Source organism: Phaenicophaeus curvirostris, chromosome 1, assembly GCF_032191515.1.
Source record: "Phaenicophaeus curvirostris isolate KB17595 chromosome 1, BPBGC_Pcur_1.0, whole genome shotgun sequence".
In the NCBI taxonomy this organism is placed as follows: domain Eukaryota; kingdom Metazoa; phylum Chordata; class Aves; order Cuculiformes; family Cuculidae; genus Phaenicophaeus; species Phaenicophaeus curvirostris.
In genome coordinates, this window is record NC_091392.1 from 85,245,314 (window position 1) to 85,269,243 (window position 23,930).

At 42.8% G+C, this 23,930-nt stretch overlaps 1 protein-coding gene across 2 annotated transcripts; it reads left to right on the forward strand.

Annotated features, from left to right (window-relative positions):
- Positions 1–549: 549 nt before the first annotated feature.
- NAA50 (N-alpha-acetyltransferase 50, NatE catalytic subunit) lies at positions 550–22,934 on the forward strand. 2 transcript variants are annotated; one of them, XM_069866546.1, is made up of 5 exons: positions 550–725; positions 14,834–14,970; positions 15,443–15,562; positions 16,552–16,618; positions 18,959–22,934. In XM_069866546.1, exons 1-5 carry the CDS (start codon positions 718–720, stop codon positions 19,137–19,139), a joined length of 513 nt encoding a protein of 170 aa, XP_069722647.1. In that variant the 5' UTR covers positions 550–717; the 3' UTR covers positions 19,140–22,934. The 2 variants fall into 2 exon arrangements, with proteins under 2 accessions (XP_069722647.1, XP_069722654.1); XM_069866553.1 differs by having other exon boundaries at positions 14,837–14,970.
- Positions 22,935–23,930: the final 996 nt, after the last annotated feature.

Here is a 23,930-nt window from a genome sequence, read left to right on the forward strand (position 1 = left end):
GCAACAAAGCTGGTGAAGGGTCTGGAGAACAGGCCTTATGAGGAGCGGCTGAGAGAGCTGGGGTTGTTTAGCCTGGAGAAGAGGAGGCTGAGGGGAGACCTCATTGCTCTCTACAACTACCTGAAAAGAGGTTGTGGAGAGGAGGGTGCTGGCCTCTTCTCCCAAGTGACAGGGGACAGGACAAGAGGGAATGGCCTCAAGCTCCGCCAGGGGAGATTTAGGCTGGACATTAGGAAAAAAATTTTCACAGAAAGGGTCATTGGGCACTGGAAGAGGCTGCCCAGGGAGGTGGTTGATTCACCTTCCCTGGAGGTGTTTAAGGGACGGGTGGATGAGGTGCTGAGGGGCATGTTTTAGTGTTTGATAGGAATGGTTGGACTCGATGATCCAGTGGGTCTCTTCCAACCTGGTGATTCTATGATTCTCCTCTCTCCTCGTCCCCCCTCCTCGCGGTGAGGCCCAGCGCATGCGCAGAAGGAGTGTCGGGGAGGGGTGTCGTGCGCTCGCGCGCGGCGTGAGGTGAGGGGTCACGTGGGCGGGGCGGCGAGGCGGGCGGTGAGGCAGACGGCGGCCCATGTGGAGCGGGCGCGGGAGGAGGAGGGGGAGGCCGCTGAGGCTGAGCCGCCGACGTAGGAGGAGGCCGGAGCCTCACCCGCACCGCCGGGCCCTGAACGAAGAGAGCGCGGACGCCGGCGGCGCCCAGGCCGCGGCGGCACCATGAAGGGGTGAGTGAGGGAGCGCGGGCCCGGCGCGAGCCGCCTTCCCTTCCCGCCCGTCCCCCCCCCCACCCCCTGCTCCCGCGCGGGGCTCGCGCCGGGCCGGGCGCGAGAGGGAGCGGCGCGCGCCGCGGTCCCGCTTCCGCCGCGATCGTCGAGGGGCGGTGTCGGGGCGACTCTCCTCTTACCCGCCGCCTCCGGGGGGGCTCTCAGAGGATCGTAGAGCGGTTTGGGTTGGAAGGGACCTCAAAGCCCAACCCGTTCCACCCCCCTGCCATGTGCAGGGACACCTCCCACCAGATCAGGCTGCCCAAGGCCCCATCCAGCCTGGCCTTGAACACCTCCAGATGGAGATGGGGCAGCCACAGCTTCCCTGGGCAACCTGTGCCAGTGCCTCACCACCCTCGTTGTGAAGAATTTCTTCTTAATGTGTAGTCTAAATCTGCATCTTCTGATTTGAAGCCGTTCCTCCTTATCCCATCACTCTATGCCGTCGTAAAAAGTCCCTCCCCAGCTTTTCTGTAGCCCCTTCAGATACTGAAGGCTGCTATGAGGTCTGCCCGGAACGTTCTCTTCTGCAGGCTGAACAAGCCCAACTCTCTCAGCCTGTCCTCGTAGCAGAGGTGCTTTGCTCTCTGATCATCTTCATAGTCCTCTGGATGTTTTCCAACAGTTCTATATCCTTCTTATGTTGGGGATTCCAGAACTGGTCACAGTACTCTGGGTGGGATCTCAAAAGACTGGAGTAGAGGTGGAGAATCTCCTCCCTTGACCTGCTCGACACGCTTCTTTTAATGCAGCCCAGGATACGGTTAGCCTTCTCTCCCCCATCTCCTGGATAGGGGGCCGGCCGCCACCGCAGGACAAGCCGGGGGATGTGTGTGGATATGTACAGGCAGGAGGGGTATTAGTTCATCTCTAGGTGCCGCAGGGGGCTGGAGCTCTGTTCTGGGAAGATAAACCAGCGACCCCTTCGCTGTTTAGTGGAGCCCTTTCAGCCGAGTGACAGCTCCCTCACTGTAAAATCTGTTTTGCTGCTGGAGTAAAGACTCTCCACGTCCGGCCCCTGAGCGACCCAGCGGCTCCTGAGTGATTCCAGGTTACAGGCTCTACCTGTCAGCTGAACACAGTCGACGGTGGGGGGGGGCATGCTGGCCAGTCTCCTGTGCATGTCTGGCAATAGTGAAGAAGTACTGTTGGTTCTGTCAAAAAAAGCTGCCAGCCACAGTTGAGTAGTTTTCGAGTCGTAGAATGGTTTAGTTTAGAAGGGACCTCAAAGATCATCCAGTTCCAACCCCCCTGCAAGGCCACCTCCCACTGGATCAGATTCCTCATAGGCTCTTCCAGCCTGGCCTGGAGCACCTCCAGGGATAGGGCATCCAGGTTTTGCAGTGCTTTTGTTTGTAACATCCTCTTAGCACTTTTGTGGGCTTAGGTCTTCAGCATTTATCTTCATGGAGGCTGTATGATGTGAATGGATGAAAACGAGCTGTGTTTTTTGTCTGATTTTTGTACCAGGCTGCTTTGGGCCTGGCTTCACATCTTGGTGGCTCTTGAAAACGTAGAGATTTCAGATGTGTTTGGCTGAAACACTCACTTTCCTGCTCGGTGGAGGCAGCTAGGTGCAGTGTCTGAACACGGGACTGGAGACCTTTAGTGTCAGTGTTCTGCTCTGGAGGCAGAGAGCCTGCCTGACCTTGGATAGGTCACTTTGGGACAGGTTTTTCAGTGTTAGTTAAATCACCTAATGTTTATTAATCTCGGTGTCACCCATTCCCCACAAAATGTGATCCTTCCACTCCATGCCTCAGTTTCCTCTTACGCACAAAGAAAGTTTTCCGCAACTGTTTCTCAAAGGAGTATTAGACCAATCCCCTTGAACCTGGTGTTATGCAATGCTGGGTATTATTATACCAGTTTGGCAGCTTAAGGCAGGGTTGAATGGAAGCCGAAGCACTTAAGCTTTTACTAAGAAATGGTAAGGGGTTTAGCTTATTAGTGATTGGGGTGAGGTCACACACAAGACTGGTTGACAACAGATACTTAGTTTATTTCTCACAGTGTGTAAGCAGCTTCAGGCATCATGAGGGGCTGGTAGGTATCTGTAGAAAGAGGCTCAATGATGATTGCATAAACTGACTTTCAGCTGGCATTAAAGAGGTGTGTTTGAGATATCGGGCAATCCTTTCTTCACCTGCACTGCCCTGAATGAAACAGGGCATCCTGCTTCTTAGTCACCTCGTAACGAGGATGACAGAATTTGCAAGAAGAGCAGAAGCACTGATCAGCTAAGATGAAGTGGCAATTGATGTGATTGTTGTTCAGCAGCGCTCCTGACAAAACTGGGTTTCCTTTTATCTTCTGTTGACCATTCTGCTGGTTTTCCCAGCTTAGCCCTGTGTGGGCTATACATCAGACTTGAGTTGAGGGACAGGGTTACTGGGGCCTGGATGTGTGAGGCAGAAAGTGGCCTGGACAGGTCAGGGCAGCCATGCTGCGGCTCTCCCCGAGGGGCTGAGCACTGGCTTTGCTTGCACTGCTCAGCAGTTCTCACTTTGGGGAATTGTTTACTTTTTGTAACTTTTTTTTGAAAGAATAAAGCTATGGAGAAAAAAACCAACCACCCCCCTCTTCTGCTTCCAGAGCACTAAACTTTATTTCTGTTACTTTATGTTCATGTACAGGAGGCTGATCTTTTGGGGTTCTGTACTTGAGTATTTCCACTTTTTCTGGTACTCCTTCATGTCTTTGAAGAGAAGCATATTCCTCTCTCGTCAAAATACTGTTGGCATCACGCAGCAAGTTCTTGTGCAGAATCAAAAATCTTCTAATTGAATCCAGGTGTTCTCTAAAAATTCAGATTGAAGCAAATAGGCCATAGAACTCAAATTGAAAAATAACCCAATTTAAATACAATGAGAAAATCAAAGTAGTAGACAGATTTCAGAAGTGGTGTAGTAAATTACACAGGGAAACTCTGTAACAAAACCAAATTGTTATTCAAGCTACAAAGGTTGGAGGAGATCCCTAAAAAACAAGCACTGTCAGAAGATAGGTCCAAAAATAGATCTAAAGCTTCAGCTCCTGACATACAGAAACTAATGTGGTGTTTGAAGGATCCGATCTGTCTTCAGTATTGAATCCAATATTGTGGATCAGTCCTTTTGAACAAACTGACTCCATCAGAGAATTCTTTCTGGAAGTGTAATGCCTTGCACAGGAATCCACACCACAAAGTACAGATATAATTTTGGGAGCACTAAGCTCCATAACATCATTTGTGATTATGAATAGTCTGCTTTGGCAGGCAAAGAATTAAAAAAAGAAACTAGCAAGTTCTCTGATGTTTTGAAATTTCAAATCGAAGAGATCGTGTAGTCAATGTGTGTCGCTTGCAGCCCTCCTTAGCTCTGAACTCAAAATAGCATGTAGCGGTGTGTTAGTGCATAGGGGATTTTAGCGTGTCTGTCATCAGGGTGTTTGAGGTTAGGTACTTCTTTTTTCAGAGGACCTGTAGTTTCAGAATTAGTGAAAGATGGTTTTGCTTTCTGACCTGCTTAAAAATTGTGGGTTTTCTCTTATTTGATGAGTTTCTGAACTGGTAGTTACTATTTCCTCCCACATGCTTTTGTGATACTTGCTTTATGTTCACTCTATCCTCATCTGCTGAACGATTTTAATAGTTTAGAGATTTGTTATGTTTCCTCTTTTTTTGAACACAAATTTTAAAAAACTGAGGTAATTCACTGTTCTGTCAGTGAACTTGATGATCCTCTGGAGATTAATTTCTTTTTTTCATGTATTGTATTCCCAAAGGTTGTTATTGTTAGTTCTGGAATTTGAAAATCTATTTTAGAACTGGCTTTGCATGAGAATAATAGCAGTGGAATGGCCTTGGATTCTACTTTTTCTTGTAGTAATTTGCCTGTTTTTGTAGAGCACATGTAAATGATACTCCATGCACTTAACTGCTTTTGCAGTGTTGATTCACTTGTTGCTCCCCGTTTTTGTATTTTCATTAGAGTAGTTATGCTACTAGTTTCAAGGGAAGAAAAAAAAATCTTGCATCAATTCTTCAGCATTTGCTGGTCGCTGTCTGTGGCCTTTTGATGTCTTGCAGTAAGAGTGCTTTCCTGACCTGTTGAAGTTGAGATGAAGCCTGTGAGAATGAGTCATCTGGCCTTTCCTTGTTGCCCCTGCCTAAAATCCTCATTACCCTAGGGGCGTAACGCAGGACACGTGCTCCGTTGTGTGCTTGTACCTGCAATGTGACTAGGAGCGCCAGCTCATGTACAGAGCATGTAGCGCATGTTACAAGCAGGGCCCAATGCCTGCACGTGTGTTTTGTCACACTGACCAAACCTCTCTCTAGTTTTGTTGGGAAACAGCTTTGGGTTTGTGCTGTGGCACCGTATGTTTAGCCATTTGATGAAAAACTGGTGGAAACGGGCAGCAGAGTGCTGTTACACTGCTGTCTTAGAAAGTAACGTGCACTACTCTTCAGTAAGAAGCTTCTAGGATGATGCCTCTAAACTTTTACATGTTTGCAGTTAAGTTTTAGGTTCTGTAGTTTCTAAGGGTCCTGTCTTGCTGCAGAAGAGCCCTTCAGACCAGATGCTACACAACAGGGAGCTGCTGCTGCGGACAGCTTTGTTACTGATAGGCTTTGAAACCTAGTGAGTGCTATTCTGGCTGCCTTTGGAGAAGAGATATCCCAGCAGCTGGGAAATACTAAGCATAACAGAAAAATAACAGTAGTGTATTTACAGTACAGTGAATTGTTATGGGTAAGCTCTGATATCTCTGCTTGTCTTGCCCAGATTTATTAAATAAACCCTTCAAGGTCTTGAAGCTGTGTGTGTTTCTCGTGAGAACACGGATGGTTTTATCTCTGCTTTTCTGAGATGGTATTGCAAAGCTTATGCAGAACTATTGATCTGCTTCCACTTGCAAGGCACAGTGCTAAGCTCAATGTACATGGGTAGAAGTTCCAAGTTTTTGAGAAAACTGCTGAATTGTCATATGCACTGGATGCAAGACAAGAAGTGCTAATTGAGCTTGAAAATCACTGTTTGGTTTTAGGATTGTTTGGAATCTAGAAATATCAAAGCATGAGCTATACTTTCTCCATTTAATTTCATGGATGGTAAATTTAGACCATTACAGAAGGCTTAATATCTTCATCTGGTAAATTAAGTTTATAAAAACTCAGTGCAGTTTATTATCAGTACTTTAACCTAATTTATAACTCTTACCACTTCAAATTTAGTTCTGTAACCAGATTAAAGATATTCTATGAAGTAGGAAGTATTGTGAGGATAGGAAGGTAGCATAGGGATTATAGCTGTTTCATTGAAGCACCCTAGAACCCAGTCTTGGCTTTTGAGTTGTGGTTGACCATTCCATTATTTTTATGTGTCTGTGTGGCTAGTTAGTATGTAGATTGGCTTGCTAGGTTGGGACACTTCTGTGAAAAATGTAGTATTGTTAGTTAATCACCAAGTGCCACAGAGTCTGCTGCCATCTCCCAAGGATGAGATAAATGATGCATCCTCCTTTGCCATGCTAAATCTCTTCTAAAATGGGGAATAATGGATGATGGTTGAGCCAGAAAAATGCTTTTATCTGAGTGGAAATTATTCAGAACTTGAAGCTTGCCCATTTTGCAACCATTAGAAGTGTTCAGACCAATAATCTGAGAAGGTATAAAGAACTTTTACCCAGAGGGGGAAGGGACAGGAGAAGTCAGATCTTTATATTTGCTTGGGAGTTAATAAGAGAGAAGTGCTCTAAGTGAAGCAGGCAATGTCAGGATTACTTTCTGCTCCCTGCTAACAGAGGGGAAGGGAAGAAGTGAACTATGTGGGAGCTTAAGGGCAGCAAAAGTTTGTCAAAAGGGAGATTGGAGGTGAGAAAGCAGGGTGGAGGGGGAGAGAGAAGCAGACTATGCATAGAAGGATTGCTGGTTATTTGGAGACTCTTGGACTTGAAGACTGCGAACAGAGAAGCGCAGCATTGAAATGGGGTAACTGTACTTGTGTCAAAGCATATTGAATTAATTCATTATGGGAAGGAAAAAATATGAGGCTTTATAGAAAACAGAGACAAAATCATTTCCACAACACTGTCACTAGGTAACTAAGATCAAGGTATTTGAATTTTCTTGGTGGCAGCATGATTTTTTTTAAAATGGATTGAAAACACTGGGCTGCACGGTAAGGTCTTAGTGCATGAAGTACTTCCTGAGCTCTCTTGGCCTTCCTCTTCTCCACCCCTTCCCCCCACCCCCCCATTCTTTTCCAGGTTTCATGTAATTTTGAGCTGTTAGCAGACTGGAGTCTCTATCCCTGAAAAAAAAATTCCCATTTCCATCATCTGACTGTTGTATTTATTTTCTCTTGAGAGTATAGGGTGAAATCCAGGGCAGCAGTTTAAGGCTTGTGAAAGTTTCCTGTACATGGCACTTGAAATTTCTTGTGAGTGAAGATCACAAATGAGGTTGAAAATTGCTATTAAAGGGGAGTTATTGGTTTTTAATAATTAGCTCTTTAGAGTATATTTTCATTTGATAACAATTCATTTTTACTGAAAGCTGGGAAAAGGACAGAGGAAAACAGTAGCTTTTTGTGCTTGGTAAATTAGGTATTTGCAATTATTGTTGCCTTATAAGTATTTGAAGATAGGTGCATAAAACTGATAGCACATTTTGTGAATTTTTCACCGTGTATTCTTTATATAATTCATGATTTGAACACCTCTAAAAGACACCAACCCCGAGACTGAAATCCAAAATACAGGCAAGAGACGCATAATGACCTGCTGTTTTTTTCTTTGCTAATCTAATGGACACAGGCATTTGTAAAGAAAGATGTTTCAGTGGCTTGTAGAAATAGTTTGTGTGAAGCAATAGTCAATTCTATAGTTTGTTACCCAACATAAGTACAAGAAGTGCCTTTGAGCTATGTAGATTTATGTAAATAAGACACTTTGTGAACCCAGCATCACTTCTATTTTGAGTGTGAAGGTGAGCTTGTGTTCTCACCTGAAGATCTTCTAGGTACTCTGGGAACACTACTTAGCGAAAGTTCACAATCTGCTGGGAGGCAACTAAGGTTTATAATTGTTAGATCTCAGGACACTGAGGGTATGGAAAGTGGCAATAACTGTTAAGATGTCTCAAGGTGTTGGTAATGGAGACACTGAACTAATTTTGAGCTAAGTTGTTTCGAACTGGTGAAGTACTTCTGCTTTGCAATCGTGGTTCAAAATCTGAATGTTCTTCTGAGATTACTTGAATAATAAGGAAAAGTGGTTAGACCAACAATGGAGAGTTGGGATTTCTGGCAGCTCTTTATTTGCTGTATGGTCAGAGGCAAGTTGCTTCCTCTTTCACCTGACTGATGCACGTGAGATAGGCAGATGTAATATCTAACCCTTTACCTCTTGAGATGCTCTGAAACAAAGTTCTAGATCAACCCCACTGTGTTCTGATATTTTGGAGTTTGAAAGTCCTGCCTGAAAATTCCTGCTGTTTGTAACCAGCTGCAGGATGAGATGGCTTTTAATTTTCTTGGGAAAGTTTATTTTTATTTGACACTTGTTGAAATGACCCTTGCACTCGCATAATCAGACAGCTGAGATACTTTGTGATTGTACTGCTGCTTTAGCTTTAGGATTGTCTTTTTTGAGATCAGAGTTGAGTCTAGATTTGAGGCCCAGCACGACTCTTGAAGAAGAGAAGAACAGGCTTCAGCTGGGAAAATTGTGAGGCTATTACAGCATAACTTTACTTCTTGCATGTGAAGACTGACTTGTCTTTTCTACAGTGGTCGAGGTTTTCTAGGTTGAAGCAGAGTGAATTATCCAAATACAATAAAAAAACCTTGACTGTAATATGCTATGTATTTTTTACTCCAGAGAGGCAAAGTATGAAGTGGGAAATTATGATGCATGCCAGTGAAACCTATTCACACTGAGATCCATTTGAATCACAAGTCTTGAGGGAGGCCTTGTGTTAATTCTGATTCTAAAATTGCTTAGCTTTCCTCTGTACATCACTGCCCTTCTTCAGTCCAGCACACAGCTGGGGGCAACTTCCAGCAGGGTGTCAGATGTCATGCAAATGCATGTTTTCAGTAGTAAGTGGGACTAAAAAAGATCAGGTGTCTCAGAAGCAAATTGGTAAGATTGCATGCTAGGCTTGTACTTCTGCTTTTCTGATAAGTGAAGCAGATTAGATTTACAGCCCACAGATCTTCTAGATAATTGAAAACATACTGGTCTGTCCACAGCAATTAGGCTAACTTTTGCACCTAGCAAGACAGCTTAACTGTTGAGGAAAAAAAACCCCAAAACCTAAAAAAACCAATGACCCCCCAAAACCAAACCAAAGAAAACAAAAAAAAAAGCCCCACCTGCCAAATAACAACCAACCCTGAGACACTAGAGAGGCCTTTTCTGGCTTTGGAGTTGAATCTAAGCAAAGCCACAACCTTCAGGTCTATAGCTTTGATAGCTCTGGTTTGGTTTTATTTTATGAGTGGATTATCCTGTCTAGACTCCTGCTTTGACTTGGAAGCCAAAATAGAAGCAATAAAGCTAGTTGGCCGCTTAGTGGGTGACAAACCTTCTCTTAACTTGTTAGGGCCCTTTTCTCCCCTTGCTCCCTCTCATGACTGTTCGATGATACCTCAGTCAGTTTTGAGAGTTGCAGATAGAGCTCTGCTAAATTTAGCATGCCGGATGCCTGAGCCTAGCTATCATTTACACCGAGGTCTCTTTCAGTCAGGCACATCCCTCTGGGGAAAGGCTTGTGCTATTTAAAGTTGAATGAGACTGAGATTCTTGCAGGATTAGGAAACTTGGAATTCCCCCTTTTTCTTCTAGGTGTTGGTTCCGAACTTGTGTTCAATACTTGTTAATCCTTGGGACTGAATCTACGTTTCCTCTTGAGCTGTAACTCTGGAAATTGGCTCGGTCCTAAGCTATCGTTCTGTATAGCAGTTCTTCCTCAGTATGTGTTGAGAAGCAAAATGCAGCCTTAGCGTAAGCAAACACAAAAGTCTTATTTAGCCTGTGTTAGTTGGCATTATAGGGAAAAGTTTGAATGGCAGCCCTGTAGTAGGCTGCGGATAGAGGAATGCAGCTGCAGTAGGGCTAACTGGATTGCATTTGGTCCTAGAAAAAGCAATTTTTCCAAGCAATTGTTTGAAGGATCTTGGGGCACTGGCATGCAAGAGCAGGAGCATTAACGCTGACATTCTGGGCATGCATCCAGTTTCAGTAATGCTGCATGTCACCTCACTAACGTCCCACTTCCATTAGGATTTCTCGGATCACTGTTCACTTCCGCTGTTGCCTAGCTGGGCGGTGTCATTGCGGGACAGCAGCCTTATGCACCAGAAACCAGTTCCCTTCACTAGTGAAGTCTTAGCACATGGGTTTTTTCCTCAGTAGCCGAGTCAATGTATGTTGCATTTGTGAGAAACACAAACATAGGCTAAGGATATGTTAGGAAAATGCTTCCAGTAAAGATGGGAACACCTTGCTACCCTTGTATAAGGCAACAGTAAGTATTGGGGTGCCGTAAGCAGTTTTGATTAGCCATGTTTAAGGAGAATTGATCTGAAGAACTGGAAAGGAGAGCTAGTATGACAATGGGAGGAATTAAGATCCAGTCTTAAAAGAGGAGGTCAGGAGCTTGACTTCAGCTACAGGAAGGAAAGTATAAAGAGGTTATGGTAGCTCTCTGAAAAGGCACATGCAATAGGCTTTATTAGTACCCGTCAGCTACTGAAGCTAATGAGCAATGAGGCACAGCATATGGGTAGAGCTTGAGTATGTTTAGAATGGAGTCAGAAGAAAGTGTAGCTATAGGAATAATGGTAGCTTGGAAACAGCCTTGCGGTGGAAGGTATTTAAGCGGCTTAAGAGGCCTGATATTCCATCTAGGAAAGAGTGTGGATTTGTAGAGCTTTGTAGTAATAAGAAGCCGGACACGATGAGCCGAGTCTGTCATTCCTCCATATTAAAAACAGTTGCTTGGGATGCGGTGGCTGACTTCGTCCAGAAACTTTAACACCTTGGATTAATACAGTTGACTATTGCATGCTCTTATGAAGTGCTATTTGGGATGTGGGATGCGGGTAATAATTGTGTGTCTTCTTAGGCATGTTACTGGCATAATGGAATCAAATGACCTGTTAAGGAAGAGTAAGTCTCTCTGGGCACTTCAGGCTCTTTACCCATCTTTATGTTCTATCATATGCTAATTTGAACTCTTGATTTAATCTTTTTCTTTGCAACAGCAGAGGATAGGTGTTCCTGGTACAGCCTATGCTAGGCTGGAGTGCAGGACTGGCCTAATCAGACCTAGCTTATACAGTGAACTTATGTTAACGATTTGGCTGAGAGATAACATGAAGAAGCAAGTCTACCTGTAAAATAGCTATTAACAAGCGTTCAAAGCTGTTTCCATTACTGCAATGAAAAGAAAGGGGTGACTAGTTTGTCAGGTGCTTTGTCTTGGATATTTTGAGTTTAAAGTCCTTAGCTTCTAAGTGCATCTTATTTGCTAAATGATAAGGTGTGCCACAAAATCATGCAGATACTGGATGATCCCTGTGCTCCTCTTCTATAGTACTTCCAGTTTAAACTAGGGTAGGCTGCCACTTCTGCTCAAGAACTATCCAATTCTGCCTTGGGCAACTTTTTTCTCCTCTTTGTGCTGGCAGAAGACTGATGTCGAAAGTCCAGTCAAGGGACTGATGTGGGTTAAAACTAAACTTTTTTTCTGGGGTAGGTTAGTTTTAATTGGGGTTGGTTCACCACATTGTTGCACAAATGTTTGTGCCAGCAAAGTGATGTAAATGAGTGGCTTGGGGACAGCAAGACTGCTGCTTTTGGCAGCAGTGCCAGCTTTCTTGTGTTTTCACTTGAGGCTGTATCGGCACTTCTGCCGCACTGTCCTTGGGCAAAGTGATGATGTGGGTCTTCCTTCCCTGTCCTCGTTTAGTTTGCTTATTAAATGATTTTGTGTGTAAGAGATACAGTGCTGATTTAACCAGCTAGTGCTAGACATTAAAGTAATTTATGGTTTGAGTAGGTGCTATTTAAACAAACTTATTTTACACACTTAAGTAGGTTATAGCTCAGTGCAGTGTTTCTCAAACCTTTTTCATATTGTCCTCCAGGATAAATTACTGGACCTGTTGCGACTCTTGAGCAACACAGAAACAGCTAGTGACAGAGCGCAGGAGGCAGGCAGAGAGAGATGGCACCAGAGAGCAATGAATGTGGCAAGTGGTGAGGGCTGTGGGGGAGCCCAAGAGCTTGGGGAAATCTGTCCACAGGACCTTTTAGCCACCTGCCACTGGAACTTGTTCTTCTGGCCTGATGCCAGCCTCAGAGGTGATATCTTGGCTCAGCAGCTATGCTGTAAACATAAATATTCCATAGTGACTGTCTTCTAATACCTGATTGATTCATGCATTCATTAATAACCAATTAATTAAAAAATAATATTGCAAAACATGCTACCTGGTAATAGTCTATGTTGGAGATTTTTGCTCAGATATGAAGAGGACTTGCTCTGTAACAGTTTTGCTGTGAGCTCATTGTAAGAGTTCATGCTGCCATTGCTGACCTACTGAAGCTTGTATCTGTGGATAAAAAAAGCATATCACCAAGGCTAATATACTATTAAATCTTTTGGACAAGAGGTCTAGGCTTTCAAGGAACTGAGCGTGAATGTGAGGTTTTCCTTTGCCCTTATGGCCGTCCTGCTCTGCAGTTAATCAGGGCTAACTGGGCAGTTGGGACCTGCTCCCTTTGGCTTGCACTCTAATGCAGTCTGCAGCAAAAGAGGCTGCTGGGTCTTTTCATCACTCCTGGTATGAGATTATCAGGGTGCACTACTCCAGCAAAATTCTCTCCCAGACACAAATACACCCAGGAGTCCACATGCTACAGTTTTTTTCCTGCCCTTTGTGAGGAAAAGGTAGCAGTGCTGCTGGCTGGGGTTAGAAAAGGGCACAACTTGCCTTCTATGTGCCTGAAGAAGCTCTGCCTTGCTAGGATGAAGAGCTGTGCTAAGCAGCGCAGAAAGCAAGTATGACAGTTACCCCATGATCTAATAACTTTGATAGCATGCTGTTTACAATGGGAGTACTTCTGTGGTGTGAGGAGATCATCCTTACTAGCTCAGTACTTGCTTTGTTGGAATATAATTATCAAAGGGGATTCCGCAAGTGGTGATACATGAAGAAAGGAGTCCTGAGAGCAAAAATAATCTAAAAGATGGAAGAAGCTGTGAAACAAAGGGCTGGTGGGGGTAGGAGTCATGGAATAGAGATACTGCAGACCGTTTCAGCACAATGAAGTGGTTTATAGCTAGGGACCCTAGAAATATATCCCATTGCTGTTGTTTTTAATATGCCTGGGTATTTTTACATGGATGAGATGCCAGAACATGGACACTATTTCTTCTTCTGTCACTCTTGAGATCACTGTTGCAGAACATGCTGCCCAGTTCTAGTGAAACGTCTCTCAAAAAATTGCTGTACAATTGGGCAGACTGTATTTGTTGCTTAGCAGTTGCCCTTGCAGTGAGGGAGGAAAAAGATAGACATCTTCAGGGTGGTGGGGGGAAGACATGAGAAACTGCCTGGAAAGATTATGGATACCCATACAGGCATGAGAGTGCTTGGCACCAGGGGGCTTTTGAATCTCTTCAGCAAATGAGTGATAAAAGATGAGACTTCAGAGCCAGCAAAGTTCAATGTGTAAATGCCATCCATAAAGTCTGAATAGTAACTGAAACACATAATTCGATGGAGAACTACGAAATCACCAGCAGTCAATCAGTCAATCCTGGGTGGTTCTCCTTGCAAGTGTTTTAGCTTCTGCTGGGTTTCCTAAGGAGGCTCATCTGTGTCTTACCAGAGTGGGCAATGGTGATCTTTGATGTCTTTGCAGAACTGAAAACTGTGCCTTCCTGTAACAGAAAAGGAGTGTGAGGGCAAGTTAAGCTTCTTAAAGTAAATGTTAAAGGCTCCATTCCTGTAGCTTTTTCTGATAGCCTAGCAGGCTGCAGGACGGTGCCTAGAAAGCATCATGTATTTATTACCCATCATTGGTAGCGACAATTAAAACTGATATGATATCTGGGCTACCATTTGTTTTAGGGTTTTTGATGTATAAGCAAGGTCAGTTAATAAAGCAGAGGCAGATTTTACTCCACGTTGCTTAGTGCAGTTCTTGAAGGAAAAAAAAAATGAGGAAAAAAAAATCTGAAAGAACAAGCTGCCTCGGCACAAGAGGCAGTGGAGATGGAAAGCAGCTAGAAGAAAAAAAGCATTAATGGAAAGCATTACTAGAATGAACAAATTTGTGTCTTCACCAATGTTTGGACAGAAAACAATCTGATTTGTCTGTATATATTCAGTAAAGCAAAGCTGAGATGAACCCAGAATTGTGTGTGTTTCTAACTCAACACACATTGGCTTTGTACTTGCCTGCGTGTTTTGGTGACAGTTTGGGAAAATATTTTGGTTATCTTGGGGTTTTATTTTCTATGAATTTGCACACACTATTGTTGGTTTTTAGAGTCTAGTAAAGACTTTGACTAAGCATAAGCGTTATATTGATAGGTGGTAAAATTAAGGCTGTCTTTGAAGCAAGGATAGGACTTAATTTTCTTGGTCACTATTCCAGCCTCCTGTCTTTCCCATCTTTTCTTTGTTTTTTGTTTCTCCCCTTCATCCTGCCTTGTGATTTTGATGATTAGTGAGGAAACTAATAGGGTAAAGTTAAAGCTAATGCTCTTACAGAAATTCATGTTCTCCTGTCTCTTACCTGATAAACCACACGTGCACTATCAGTGTTAAGTGTGGCCTGAGAAACTTGTGACTGTATAGTATGACTGAAATTGGGTTTGGGAGTTAAATCAGCCACCAATGGAATCCTTAATTGTATGGGTTGAACATTGCAGACCAGATAGGTATTGAACTGACTATTAGGTGGGACAGTTCTCTAAGCATAAATAAAATAATTAATTTTGGGTGTCCTTAGAAATTTTGCAGCGTGCCAGATGTTAAGCATGTTTTGATTTGTTCCAGTAGCCGGATCGAGCTGGGAGATGTGACGCCACACAACATTAAGCAGCTGAAGAGGCTAAACCAGGTCATTTTTCCTGTCAGCTACAATGACAAGTTCTACAAGGATGTACTGGAGGTTGGCGAACTAGCCAAATTAGGTACGAAAGATTTTTGCTGGTCATTGTGCGCTGTGGTGGCAGAAGTGCTCGTCATTGCTATCTGTAATGGTTTTGAATAGCAGATCTGTCTGTTTTGTTGTCTTACATGAAGAAAAATTAACTGTTTGGGAACATAAAAAAAACCTATAGTCCTGACTTCAGAGGCTTTGTGTTCTAAATAGATTCCATTTTGCTGAGAACAAAGTATGATTTCTATTACAGCAGAAAACTTGAGAGATGGTGCTGCCAGTGTACCTCTTGCCATCGCTGCTAGTTGGTTTGAGCTGCGTTAAGCCAACCACTGTCAGAGCATTATTGGTAGCTTCACTCCAAGTGCTAAGCCACAATGTATGATATTTTGGATGAGAGAATTAGTAAGAGGGAAGGAGGGAAAATGCAGGGTTTAAATGAAAGAGCTGTATGTACAGTTTGAGACTTGTGACTGATAATACTTTGTTTCCCTCCCTGGCAGCCTATTTCAATGATATTGCAGTGGGAGCAGTGTGCTGTAGGGTGGATCACTCCCAGAATCAGAAGAGACTGTACATCATGACACTCGGATGCCTGGCACCCTACCGAAGGCTAGGAATAGGTAAGTAGGATCTTTTTTTCTGTCTGACTCATCAAAGAAACCAGGTTGCTGTTCAGCCTTTTAAATGCTCCTTCAGAGTTTTAACCAAGATAGTGCACTTTCAGACCACTGATTTCTTTGGAAAGGTTCTTGGGGAAGTGTATGATTTATAATGTGATCTAGTTTTCCTGCCTGATTTCTTTTAGAAATGGATTTCTTGTACAACTTTCAAATTCAGGATTTCAGATTATTTTAATCTTAATTGCATTATCATACTGTGATGTAAATGTTGTGCTTCTATATATGTGAAAATTGATGCACCGAGATATGCAATAATTTGTTAGAGGTATGCAACCAATGTGCAAGTCATGTGTAAGTAGAACACAACATTTCTTCATTAGGTTATCTCTTCATTCTTCTAAATGTAGGGGTCTTTTTCCTATTTATTTTGTCTTTATCACTGCTGATAATTGCTGCTCGGGATAGTAACTACTCCTGTCTATACTGCAATTTGTTCTTTTCTATGTCACAAATCCATGGCCTAGATTAATCAAGACCTTACATTAACCTGTTTGTTTTGACAAACTGGAATTAAATGATAACTTTATTTTAAATTATTTTACTAGGTGTTTATTAAAAAAACTTACTCTCACTGCTTTATACTTTTCTCACCTGCTCTCACTGCTTTATTCATTGTTTTGACCATATTTTGAGGTGGGTTTGAGACCTTGAAGCTAGTATTTAAATTGGATGAATCATATATATGCTTCTGGGCTGTTTGGTTTTGTTTCTTTCCTGCAAAAAAACCTCAATAAATTAAATTTTGTTAGCAGTCAGAAAGATAGTGAAATACTTACACACCGTATTTTATTTGCCTTTCCTGGTTCTTACAAAGCCCTATAATTTTATCCTACTTATAGTTAACATGCCTTTCCTCAAGGAGGCCCTTAGCTATGTACAGACTTGATTGCGCGCTTCTGATTTTAAGTATCTCTTTACCTTTTTAACAGGAACTAAAATGTTGAATCATGTCTTAAACATCTGTGAAAAAGATGGCACTTTTGACAACATCTATCTGTAAGTAAATGAGTTGCACTCATACATTTTTGGAGGGATGGATAGAGCCATATATTGGAGCAAAGGGAGGGAGATCCAAGAGCATTTTTAGGATGTATTTCAGCGGGGTCATGGGACATCCCTAGAAAGAAAGCTAGAGAACATACTCTGGGCTCGTTGTGTGCAAAGAAAACCAAAAGCTTGCTTGCTTTAGAAGAGCTTCTGAAAATTTACAAAGTCTGAAAGTAGTTTAGTCACAAAATGACATTCACTATATGACTAAAAAAAATTTGCAAAAGAATTCTCTTTTTATGATACAGTGTAATCCTCAGAATAGAAAATACCATGAGTCGCGCATGCAGTTTAGATGAGTTTGCTGTCTGTCTTTTGTGACAGTGCTGTGTAGATCAGAACATCAGATCAGAGGTGCTTGTAAGAGTCTAGGTTCACATCCAGCAGCAAGGCCCAACTGCTGATTCTCATTCTTGCACTGTGCCAGGTCAGCTCTTTGTGCAGCAACACAGTAAAGTAGGTCAATGACCTGACCCAGCAGGGGAAGCTGGTTTTGGTTTTGTTGGGTGTTGGTTTTGGTTTTAGTGTGGCTTTGGGGTTTGGTTGGGTGGTTTTTTTTTAATACCTGCATGTCTACATAAGCACTTGGCATGACGCAGACATGAGAACGATCACTGAGGTGAGGACAGAGCTGCTTAAAAGAGCACTGTCATCGGAGTAGGTCCCCATGGAAACAGCCTGAAATCCGTAGATGCCAAAGCTTTGCTTCCCCCTTGCTGATGGCTGCACACTTCTGCTTCTTCCTGTGCATGTTGTCTGTGCTTTACCAAGTGAGCTGAAGCAGTTTTTGGCCAGATGGCTTTCCTGAATCAGCTTCTTCCTTGTCCATCACTGGTTGCTTTTACCAGTACAGTCACAGTGCACTGGTAGGGAAAGTCCCACAGCAGCTATGGCTGCCACGGAACTGCACCCTGAACTCTTTCTAGGACTGTTGAAGATGCTTGGTGAGGAGTATTTCATAAGCTAGTATCACTGTAAATGGAATGACTTTTTCCTCTAGCTTAGTTCCCCTCTGCCAAGGACATGCAAAGTCTTCCAAGAGCTCTGCTATTGTAGCTTTGTACCATCTCTGTAAGAGGAATGGGAGATTTAAAGAGGAGTTTGAGTGAAGCTGGTTTTGGCTTGTATTCCTGTCTCAGAAGAAGTGGTAATGAACTCTCTTCTCAGGTGCCTGCTAGTTGACATATGCTTTCCTTTTTGCTTTCGCACCATGTGCACAGGAAAGGAACTGCGTGCTTTTTTTAATGCAAAAAAACAAGTCCTTTGTAATCCCTCTTTCCACTTTCCAAAGTAACTTTCTGGAATACCAATAAATAGCCCCCAAAACTGGGCATAACAAAGTTCTTTCAGTAGTTTATGGATTTTATTAGTATGTCTGTTGCTTGTGCACTATCTGAAAATGTTATGCAGCTTAGTACACAAGTTGATATCAGTGGCTAAACTCGTCATTATTATGGAGTTTCCTTTTAGCTATTTGATGTTTATTGGGCTTAACAGCAAGATCTTTTTATTCTGCTGTTGCTTCCAGAGTTGTCTTGGTTTTATGGTTATGCAGCATGTCGTCATGACAGAGTCATTCATTGGGCTTGTGCCGTGTCCGCTGAATTTTGGGAGTGTTAAATGAATGCCTTTTTTCTGAGCCAAACATGATTTATTTTTTTAATAGAACTTGTCCTAGTAGTTTGGAATGAAGAGCCAATGGCTGCTTGTTTTGTAGACCTTGAAATTGTTTAAATGTGCTATCGGGATCTGTAAAACTCTGGGGGAGGTAGATAAAAGGGGAAAGGACCTTGTAAGTTCATAGGGCTACTTTGTGCTGCCACAGCTTTTTGTGAGGAGAGTGTAGTTAGAAACAAGTGTTTCATTCTGTAGGGATCATGGGTCAGACAACTGTTTTGGTCATCTAAGAAGTGTCACTACAGGAAGTTAAAATTGGCTCTGCAGTGAGACTTTGTTATGTATTTCCACAAAATATCTGTCACTTCTAGATTAAGAAAAATGGGAACTACTAAGATAGTAAGGCTTCAGAGAGTCTCTGCTATTTGTGTTCGTTAAAAGAGCTTTACTGAGGGGAAACATTTGCTACTTCTCAGAATGATTGCCACAGGCTGTCCAGGAGCTGTGCGTTAGCTCAGGATTGATTTGGGAAGGCTGAAATTTCCAGTCCTAAACTTAGGCTGTTGTTCCTGCCTCTCTCCAGATAGCTCCTTTTTTTACCTTGTCTTTGACTGTTCTGAGTATGAGGCAGAATAGCTGATACTTGTGTCTCTGTCCTCCCTTCTGTCCCAGGCATGTCCAGATCAGCAATGAGTCTGCAATTGACTTCTACAGAAAGTTTGGCTTTGAGATCATCGAGACGAAGAAAAACTACTACAAGAGGATAGAGCCCGCAGATGCTCACGTGCTGCAGAAAAACCTCAAAGCCCCTTGTCTTGGCCAGAACGCAGATGTGCAAAAGACCGACAACTGAACAAAACCCCAACGAACACTTTCTTGCACTTGCTTGTCGCCAAATAAGGAAAGAGAGGCCTCTTGATATTTTTTTCTTTTTCTTTCTTTTTTTTTTTTGTTTTTACTCAACCCCGTCATCCTTTTTTTTTTCTTGACCTCTCTCCAACAAAATGTAATGCTTCTTCCAAGGATTCTCCAATCATGTTTGGGGTTATTTGTTTGGGTTGTTGTTTTTTTTTTGAGCTCTCCTTTCTGTGTTTTTTTTTCTTTGTTTTAGGTTTCTTTGGGGGATTTATTTCCTCTTTCTGGGGGTGGGAAAAGGTGTGCAGATCTCTTAAGTTTGAGGTGTGGAGGGCTTGAGCAGGTTATCCTGATGACAAGTTTCCTTCAGAATTATTTCTTTCAGTAAGCAGAATGTAAATCTAATGGGGGGGAAAAGGAAAAGCAGTATCTTGTCCTTTGACTCCTACATTATTGTGGTTTTTTTTAGAACCTACAGGGTACTTTACCACCCCCCCCCAACCTTTGAATGTTACATAAGTACTTGGGATCCTTCCTTTTAATTCCCTCCACCTCAAAAAAGTATGTTTAGTTCTCCCCAATATTTTTTGAGTATGGCTTTTTCCTCCATCTTTTGCTGAGAAGGGTGGGCTACTTAACCATACCTTTTCACTCTGTCTGGCCTGATCTTTTTGAATGCGCTTTTTTTTTTAAGTAGTCCTCACCCAAGCTGGTGCTACACTTCTTAACTGACCGTGAAGAGGGTTTAGAGTGGTCTTGGTTTTCTGTTTTGTTTTTTTTCTCATTTACCCAACTCCCAGCAGATTCTGCCAGAGTAAGAGCTCTTCCACACAACTGCAGGTGTTGGCAAGAGTATACTTGTAAAAATATGAATCCTGAGGCAAGACCCTTGCTTTAGCAATGGGTGAGATGCTGTAGGATTCATGGAGAGTTAGTTTTATCTGTGTTGTTGGGATGGGAAAAGTGACTGTGACCACCTTTCCAGCTTTGATCACATAAGGCAAGCACCCATCTCCAGATAAATCTGCTACAGCTACTAAATCTGTGGTGACAAATCTGAGATGAGGCAAGCGTGGAGGGAGTTGGGCAGCAAGGCTGAGAAGGCAAACATGAATCTGACCCTAATCGCATTGCTTTGCAGGAGTCTCCTGGATTTGCTTGGGATTGGCTTGGCTTGCTGTGTTTGTGCTCCTTCAGGAAGAGGTGGTTAAGAACTGCACGGTTTGCTCCTTTGAAGATTCTTTTCCCCTTTCTCCCTGTTCAGTTGTAATAATGCAGTTCTCCTCTCATGAGAGGGTGTTCACAGAACACCAGAGAAAGCAGCATATATTAGAGAATTTTATGGGTTTGGAAAATAGGCTGACTGGCTTCTTCCTAGTACTGTAACTTCAAAGCTACAGTAAACTCTACTAAGCTCTGCGTTGCATCCTTTCAGGCTTTGTTTGCGTGAATATCAGTGCACCTTTCTATGCACTGTTGCCAGCATTTTCATGTATGCCAATACAAATACCATCTTGAGCTTGGACTCCTCTCCAAGCACCTGGGAAAGTGCACTGAGCTGAGACAACACCAACCTGTCCCATCCCCCAAGTTGATATGGAACTGCAATCCCTTTCCTGTTTGTTTTTTAAAGTTTATATCTGCATCTGAATTTATCCGCTTTGAAAACCTCCAACCTGTAGTGCGCATTGCAGGAAGTATCTGGTTCATAGGTGCTGTCTGGTCATTCAAGGGTGACTTGGGAACCAAGGATTTTGAGATGGGAATTGCGCTGAGGCAAGGGACTGCACCATTCATTGCACATTATGTGGTCTTTGATACCTGAGGGGTGACTATACAAGCTGCTTCAGAATTAGTCCTTCTTTCCCAGAGGTGCGTAGCATTTGTTGGAATGCATCTTGACATACCTATGCTGGAAAACAGCTACTCTTATTTGCTGGGTTTGCACTAATTGAGTCTTGGGAATGGGCAGATCTCTAACAAGAGCCCTTCTGCATGGCCCGAGCACCTGTGTTGGCACCACTCGGTGGCAGACTCTGGCTAGAAAGATGCAAATGGTTTCCTTGGCCAGAGGCAGCCTGGTTTTGACAAAAGCTTATTTTTAGTACTGCTAGGACCTGCTTGCTCTGGTTGTGTTGGCAGTTCCAGCATCTTTTTAGAAGGGGATGTATTGAAGCACAATTAACTTGTCCTATGCCAACATAGTTTCCCTGGCCATCTGTAGACCAAACCAAGAGAAGTATGTGGGGGGAGTGAGATAGTATTGTATTTGAGGATGTTTGCGCAGCACAGCTGTAACTCAGACCATAGCTGCCTCTGGTGCCAAGCAAAGTGCTCTTCATTCTTCTAGAAATAAGTGATAAGTGTTTGGGTTGTGTAGATGGGTGTTGGGATATGAACTCTTAGGATTTGCTGTTGTCGTAGGCTTCCACAAATCAGTGTGTTTCACAGACAGTTTTCCTTCAGGTTTAAAAGTACGAGTCTGATGTCTGAACTTACTTGGATTAATCTTTGTTTCTGTCTCTGTTTGCTTTGGGCTGCCATCATTCTATGAATGTATCCCTGAAAACAATTCTTAAAGCTCCTATTACGCAGCAAGCCTGCCTCATTATAACTTCTGATAAAATGTTTTGTAGGAGGTGGAAGAGAGAGCAACCACCACAAATATAAGACTCCTTTTCCCGGGCTATTAATCTTGGAAAACGGTTTTTGTATGTGGATCACAAGGTTTAATCTAAATCTCAATAGAAAGCTGTGTTCCCTGTACATGAATAAGGGCGAGTAAAGGTCAGTAGTTCTGAATGACAAACAGTTGTGGTTTATTTAGTGTATCAGCCATGTGGAGTGTGGGAAGAGAATGCTTTATCTTAGTGCTGTTACCCAGAGACGCTGAAATGGTGAGAAGTATGGGCTTACTGCAGAGAACTTCAGTTACTTTGTGCTGCAGGACCTCCTTTTAGCTTGAAACAGCAGCAGATGAACAACTAAATTTTTTAAAAGTTGGGAGTTTCAGTGGAAAAAAACAAACCACCGGCACTTCCTGTTCTGGATGAAGATCTAGCATGAAAAATGTGTGCGACTAACAGCTTTAGAGTGTAAATTGTGTATATATGAGTTGTTCCCCGAATCTCTGCAACTGGTTTTGTCATACGTCAGCTGAAGTATGAAGATATTGCCTACAAAAGACTCCTACTGGAGGAAACCATGGTACAGGGGAAGAAGAATCATCCAGGAGAGGTATTCCTTGTTTTTGGGAAGGGGAAGGGAGAGATTTTATTTTGTGTATACAGAACCTGGCTGAGTTTGTGATGCAGCTAATGGTTAAACCTGCCAACTAAATATGACATATTGTTACAATTAAAACAAACTTATGTGATGTTTTGTTAATTCTTGATGGTGCCCTGTGTCTAGTGACAATTCGATCCTTTAAATCATTTTATTCTCCCCCATGTTGTAATCCAGGGTCAGCTGCTATGCACAAAGTCTGTGTTTTGTAAAGTGTTTGCTGACTTGGATGTTTCTTTTGAATCTGCAACTGCTTCCTGATTAATTTGGTGAAGACCACCCCTGTTCTCTTGAGTTAAGGTTTAGTCAAAGGTATGCTGTATGCAGTTTACAGATGTATTTTCGATGTTACAAGTTAAGTTGCAGGGGGAGCAAATTCTTTACAATAAGATGGTCCATTTTGAATCTATATCATTGCCCTTGTTGTACATCGGGAGCATGTTTTTGTTTTTCTCAAACTCTTTAGAAATACCGTTCAGAATAAACGTGCACTATTTGAGTTATGTCATTTATGAGTTGTCTTGTGCATTTTTTTTTTTGCAGTCCAGCCGTTTCCCTCTGATCTGGTAGAGAATATTCCTCAGGTGCTTCATAAACAGTGTAACTCTCAAGATTTCTAACACGAATTGTGAATTAGGCTGCTGTGATGAATGTCATGGGTGTCTGACAGCTGAGGATAGTGGGGTCTGTTTGGTTTTTTCCCTGAAGTTATGAGCCTTTTCTCAGAATTACTCTCCCTTGTGGGTTGGGAAGGACAGGAGGAGGAGAAACTACCCTGGAATACTTCTGCATTTGCTAGTGAACAGTCTAGAAACAAACAGATGGGGCATCAGGAACTCTGTGTTTTGAACATTATAGGTTAAATACTGTAAAGTGTTCAAATGAATTGCTAGCTGTTGCAAATCTTAACAACAATGTTTGAAAAACTATGGTCTGTATCTGTAAAAGTAGCTGGTCTTAAGATGCAGTGAGTACTCTTACATTCTGATGTTTCTCAGAAGAGTATTTAAGTAAAACTTGCCTCTCTTAATTATTCCCATCTCTTCTGTTAAAGCCATTTTTTGCCTGTAGTTTCTTTCTGCTCTTCTGCTTTCAAGTGCCATTTATGAAGTGATAAAATGGCACTGTGGTACAGTTTCTGGGGAGAAAAATGTTACCCCAAATATTCTACAGCATATCCTATATTCTGTTCATATATACATTCTGTCTGCTTATTTTAAGTTCCTCCGGAAACTGCTTTATCAGTAGATAGAATTGCCACATTGATTAAGGTAGCATGCAAAAGCAAAGCTCAGGCTCTGAAGCTGGACAGTCATCTTGGGCTGCTGCTACCAGCTGTCTTCCCTGACCTCTGCTGGAGGGCCTGGAAGGCATAGCTGGAGATGAACTGCTATGAGGAGGGCAGCCTTCATCCCTCTGGCCTCATCAGCGGCTGCAGAAGCTGGAAAACTTCTGTTCTACTTAAACTGCCGCAGCCGTTCTCCAAACCACTTAGCTCTTAGTG

Coding starts and splice junctions, on each gene's coding strand:
- NAA50 (XM_069866546.1), top strand. Junction 15,563..16,551: donor CTACCGAAGGCTAGGAATAG/GTAAGTAGGATC, acceptor CCTTTTTAACAG/GAACTAAAATGTTGAATCAT. Junction 16,619..18,958: donor ACTTTTGACAACATCTATCT/GTAAGTAAATGA, acceptor CTTCTGTCCCAG/GCATGTCCAGATCAGCAATG.